The following is a 6,317-nucleotide window of genomic DNA, read 5'->3' as shown; positions in this document are numbered from 1 at the left end:
TATCAACACATTGAATTTGAACCCTTTTATACCTGAATTACAGATGTTACAGCAGCAGAATGCAATCTGTAGATCTGTTATCAGGATTAAGATTAGTTTTCGTTGTTAATCATAGATTGTGTGTCTTGATTAAAAAGGTTGTAATGTGCTGTTTTATGTGTCCCATAACTTCATAACTTGATGTTAAACTGAAGAACAAAGAAGTTACCAAGGTCTGGAGCACTGGGAGCTCAGTGGCTGCTGCAACACAGTGAAATCTGAATTACTGGATTGTGTGTGTGTGTGTGTGTGTGTGTGTGTGTAATCCAAGTCCTTCGCCTCCCACCTGTTGCCTCTCAGCATCAGATGACTCGGCTCTAATTAAGACGCAGACAGCAGGTGAAGCAAAGGAAGGAGAGGAGAGAGAGAGAGAAGAGGCTAAATAAAACATGCCTGAGTCATTGTTGTTGTTGTTGATGTGGGAGCTGAGTCACTGCTTTAGTCTCCTGCCTGCTGCTGTTATTTAATCTGTATCTTTGACCTTAACGTGGAAAAACAACTTGGACAAACACACGTCTTGTGTAATGTTACAGCTTCTGCTGCAATAATTATTATTCTGATTGTCCTTCATAGTGATGGAGGCTGTGATGTTGTCGCTCGCTGTTAGTGAAGTACTGAAGTTATTTGTGGTTAATCACTAATATTAATATAAAATAAATGGATTGGTTTGTTAAACTGTTGTTTAATTAGTTTCTTTGTGGGACATTGTTGTGTTAATGTATTAAACTCTTTTCAACCTGTGAATTCGAACACACATAAGGTTCAGCGAGGTCGTCTGAGTTCACTTTTTCCTAACATGTGTTTCCCATGTGGAAAATAAGTCACTGAGGCGACAACAAGAAATTATATCTTACTGAAGTGCTGCAAGTGGCTAAAACAAACACACACAGTGTTTAGTGTGTTCATTATGAACCCCCAGAGAGCCTGGTGTTTGTACACCCCGCCCTGGCCTAAATTACACCCTGAGGCTCCTGGGTATTCACTGCCGATGTTTAACCACAGTGTGAGTCAGGAGGAGCCGCTCATTAAAACTAATCTGAGGATGAGATTTGTATCCTGTTGGCTGTTTTATAGAGCTGCGGCGCTGTGTCTAGTGATTTTGAGCTCCTCGTTTACTGGAGCTGTCCGGCCCACAACTTCACCTTCACGCCGCTGTACGCTACCTACTCAGAGCCAATCAGCAGACAGCTGCAGGTAGAGAGCAGCAGGTAGAGAGCAGCTGGTGGAGACCAAAAATGGAGCTAAAACAGAATGAATAATAATTATCAGTCTGATACTGCTGGACACAAGGAACAGCTGGTTGAAGAAACACAACACAAATGACTAATTATTGTACAGAAATACTGTATGTGAATACATAATCATGTGTGTATCAGCAGAATTAATGCTGGAGAAGAAAATGAACAACTTTATATACAGTTACAGCTGCTCTCCGATATCACTATTATAAATACATATATTAGTATTTTATTAGTAATCCAGTTTCAGGAGTGAGGCAAATCAGTATTACTTATTTAAACTTATTTCTGATGCTCCCAGTAAAATCACCACAACAGCTTTTGTGTTTTTGTTGTTGTTTTTTTCAGGTGGTGTTTGCACGTCTGATCCGCACGTCACATCAGGTCTGGTATGTACGAAGAATTTCTTACTGTGTCAGAAAAACTGTGGTGATGCTGCTGGATTTAGTTGTCATAACTAAATCAAATATTTAACCATGCTTCAGTCCAGTCTCATCTCAGAGATTTCCATTAGATGGTTTAACAAATTCTATAAATTTTACCAACTAACTATTCATTAAAATCATTCTTGATTTGAAAATGGCAAAATTGATTCAAAAAACAATCACCAGATTAGTTGATAATATATAATAGTTGTTAATTACAACCCACTCACAGTTTAATCACATTTTTAACACTGCAGCAGTCAGATGAGAGTAAATACAGGACACACACAAAAGAGAGACCAGAGTCAGTGAATCAATCATCATTATTATTATTATTGATCCCACAGCGAACATCAAAAGATGAAAAGCAAAGTATTTCTACATTCTGTTGGTTCATCAGTCCTTCGCTCGCTTGTCAGACATCCAGTCAGGTTTGAGATCCTCAAACATCAGGAGGTTCACTGAGTTTCCTCCTTTTTAAAGCTTCATCGTCGTCCCATCAATAAATCAACAAAAATACAATCAGAATATGTTTACACACATTTTATATATATATATATATATATATATATATATATATATATATATATATATATATATATATATAATCTCCCAGGAAAAGAAGCACTAATATATATACACACACAGATGTTGTCGGGCTTTTTGGGTCCAGTCAATCAAATCTATATCAAAAGCTCTCAGATGGAGCAGAAGGCAGTTTTGTTTCTGTCTCATCAACATTACAAACACTTCTGCTGCGGGAAATCCCCAAAATCACAGAAACATTCCTCTGAGAACAGACCAGGACCAGCTGACCAGAGACTGGACTACATTTCCCAGCAGGCAGCTGGTGTCTGCGAGGCAGCTTTCCAGCAGGGCTGTGGCCAGGATTCGATAAACACTGAAGAAACGTTTGATGAAGCACCAACCAAACTCTGTTCAATTATTTTAGTATTTTAGAAAAAGTCACATTTTGAACTGTGCATTTATTTTTCTTATTATATTCTTAATATGTGTAAGTTTACAAATATCAAATGTCCTATAAAAAAAAAAACACATGGACAATAAAAATAAGAAAATTAATCACCAAAAATTTTGATAATCCAATAATTCTAAGATATTTTTGAGAAAACATTTACTGGATCTAACTTTTTAAATGTAAATGCCGTCTTATTTTTGTTTCTCATTTTTTGTTTAGTCAACAGTGACTGCTCAGTAAATTGAATCTTTTTGGGTCAAACTAGAAATTTGCAGCAGTACCTTGTCATTATCTGCAACTATATTAAATTTATTTTCCTGTCATTCAAACCCAGGATGTGGCCTCAGTGGGAGTTACAGCCCTGCTTCCCAGCAGCTCAATTTATGATGCTGACGCTCAATAAGCAACTTTCAGAGGCAAATGTCTCTACAGAATCAACAGCTGAGTGATTTTATCAAATCCATTATTAATCAGTCTGAAACCGTGTTGCATTTGGCAGATGAGTATTATTTTGGTCTAGATGTCGTTTATAAGAGCATATGAAGGTGTGTTGTTTTAACGCACACGTGTTGCTTGCCAATGACAGAATATCAAAACTTAAGCTATTACAGGTGACAAATGAACAGATAGAAGTATTTTACAAACTTGGAAGAGGATCCAAAATAGAACCAGCTAAAGGAGCTCAACCAAATTCACTCACATAAATATGGTTTAACGTAAGGCAAAGATTTAATCTGTCCAGATAGGTTTCCAGTTCAAATTCTGACTAGTTTAAATTCACAAACTAAACTTTAAAGTCTTATTGAACATGTTAGTTTCTGTATCTATAAAAAGACAATAATGATCTTTTAGTGTAAGACTGTAAGACTAATAGAAACGTTACCGTGTTAGATGAATCTTAGATTACTGAATATTAATCAGCAAAAATTTAACTTTGTCATTGCAAAGTAAATAGATTAATTAATAATGAACCTTGCTCAATGTTGACTGAGGCTGAAGTTTTGTTGTCAATACACCATAATAACTGTCCCATATGTTTTTTTAACAAACCAACTTTAATAAGGAGATCTTAAATTTGGTAAACATGTAATGGACATTTTACAGTGTAAAATAAATTTGTCAGTGCTATAGGATAAAATAAATTAAAGCCGATGGCATTTTTATATTTGAAATAAGCAGATATTGGACTGTTGTAAAAGAAGAATCTAACCCTAACCAGAAATGTCTAAAATATAAATCCACCAAATCAGACAGTGTCTTTCATCTAGTGATACATTTTAATGTTCAAGATCAAAATATTTTTAATGTGACAATATTGGATCACTTTATCTGCTGATAACCACCGGGTCACACCCCTTAGACATGTGGACTGCATGTGGCTGTGACTCAACTCAACTTTTCTTTTTGTGGTCTAGTCTCATAGCCTGCTATGTTGTCTGTAAAAATACAGATCTGCTTATCGTAAAACATGTTTGCCTCTAAAAGTTGCAAAATCACCGTCTTCTAGTTATTATTCCTCCTTTTAATCAGCTAATTATTTACAGCCAACCAAACATCATTTTCCATCTGTTTTCCTCACCCTCGTGTCGGACTCCGTGCCGTTAAACAAAACATCCGACCTCCCTGTGTGTTCCTAAAGCTTTTTTTGTTCTAATATTTACAATCTATTTCCCCGTGGACTTAAACTCTAGAGTCATGGGCATAAGGTTTGGTGTTTTGACTCTTTGAGATGACTAAAGGAACACTGGATCAACACTAACCTACAATCTGTAAAACCTGGTCAACCAGGTGACTGGAGGGAGTTAAAGGACCCATTAATCAACCCCACCCTCCTGGGAGTCTACGCAAAAGGCAAAATCAAACACACCTAGGACTAAAGAGGATCTGAAACACTAACGACTTCCTGTCTGGCTAATTAAGGAGCCACATAACGAGGAATAGAGTCCAAACTAAAACATCAGTTCTGTCTGTAAGACTGGGTCAACAAAAGACTTTATCGAAATGCAAACATGAACCAAAACAAAAAGGCAAAAGATGGTTGCTCCAGCAACAGGAAATTACAGATTTCACAAAAATATTCAAAACAAACAAATCTAAACAGCCTAAACGGAAGCAGAAATAAAAAATAAAACGATACACTCAACAATTTCCAGCAATGAATCAATGTGTTTGTAAAGTTCACCATGTGCCCTCAACAGGAAGTCCATGTGTGTGATTTTGGTCTGTCCCGTCACACTCAGGTGACTCTTTTGGGCACTGAACCCATTAAACGAGCAGGGAAACAAAACATTCTGTCCTTCAGCCTCATTTGTGATTGGTTGGAGGGGGCAGAAGAGGGGCTGACCGGTCGTCGGTGACGGTCCTTTTGAGCTTTACTCCTCTGATGAGGGACAGCATGTCTCTTCCTCCACCTTGTCCTTCTCCTTCCTGGTTCAGCTGCTGTGGGTTCTGGTCCTGGCTGGAGGGTGGAGGAGCCTGGGGCTGGTAGTGAGTGCTTTGCCCCAGACTGGAAGGCTCACCCTGGGAAGCAGAAGGCTGGGACAGCTGCTGCTGGAACAGCTTCTGTTTCTGCTGCTGGTTGAGCTGTTGTTGATATTGGTCTGGCTGCTGATGGAGATCTTGTTGATACTGCAGCTGCTGGGGTTGCTGAAGCACTGGTTGTTGATACTGTAAGGCTTGCTGCTGCTGTTGAAACTGTTGCTGTAGTTGCTGCTTATAATATTGCTGCTGTTGCTGAATCTGGAGTTGCTGGTTGTACTGCTGTAGCTGTTGCTGATGATTTAGTTGGTGGTGGTTGATTTGCTGCTGTTTGGCATTGCTGCTCTCTAGTGGAAAGGAGTGGGCGGGTACAGGTACGGTGGGTACAGGTACAGGGATGGGCATCTGACCTGGGACCAGTTGGTAGTACGGGGAAGAGGAAGGAGGTAAAGCACTGAGGCTCTGCGTGGAGGTGCAGAGTTTACTGTGACCTAAACCTCCTGGTCCTCCAGCAGAGGGCGCTGTGAAAACATTCTCATCGCTTCCACCGTTTCCCACTAGTGCTTTCATAGGAACCTGCGGGGTGCAGATGGGGATGGGAACCCCTCCGCTGATCGTGCCCCTGCGAAATCCTGGCTTAGATGATGGTTTGCGCCTGATTGTGGCTGTATGGGAGGGTAGCTGGCGGACGGACCCACTAATCAGTTCGTTCTCGGCCAATAGGCTGACAGTGGAGACGGGGCGCTTGGACTGAGCAAACTTCCTGTACTGTAAACTGAGGTCGGAGTTCCTTGGGATGGTCGAGGACTTGTCAAAGTCTGACTGGCTGTTACCATGGGAGAGGTGATGTAAGGAGATATAGTCCACGTCTCCGTGTAGAGAGATGGACTCGTAGTCAACTACAGAGGAAGAGAGAGACAAAGAAAACATTAACTGCTAATGTACATTCAGTTATCTGGATGACATTTGATACCGTTTTCATCTGACACAAGCAGCAGGATCACATAATTACATCAGTGACTCATTCTGTATATGTGAATGAACTATTAGGGGATGCATCATCATGGAAACTCATCTCAAACAAATAACCCCAAAAAAAAAACAACAGGAACATGCAACCAAATTACATTTAAGCCAAACACACACATCCAGTAATGT

The 6,317-nt window shown here is 39.6% G+C and overlaps 1 protein-coding gene across 1 annotated transcript in view; it reads right to left on the bottom strand.

Annotated features, from left to right (window-relative positions):
- Positions 1–4,672: 4,672 nt before the first annotated feature.
- LOC113153251 (cAMP-dependent protein kinase catalytic subunit-like) overlaps positions 4,673–6,317 on the bottom strand; it is a 7,400-nt gene continuing 5,755 nt past the window's right edge. The window contains exon 2 of the mRNA XM_026346795.1: positions 4,673–6,058. Coding sequence (XP_026202580.1) covers positions 4,986–5,729 — 744 coding nt within the window. The 5' untranslated portion in view covers positions 5,730–6,058 and the 3' untranslated portion in view covers positions 4,673–4,985. The remainder of the gene's footprint in view (positions 6,059–6,317) is intronic.

This window comes from Anabas testudineus, chromosome 5 (genome assembly GCF_900324465.2).
Source record: "Anabas testudineus chromosome 5, fAnaTes1.2, whole genome shotgun sequence".
Lineage (NCBI taxonomy): Eukaryota > Metazoa > Chordata > Actinopteri > Anabantiformes > Anabantidae > Anabas > Anabas testudineus.
The sequence above is the reverse complement of the archived record's forward strand: the minus strand, read 5'-3'. Positions and strand labels throughout refer to the sequence as shown.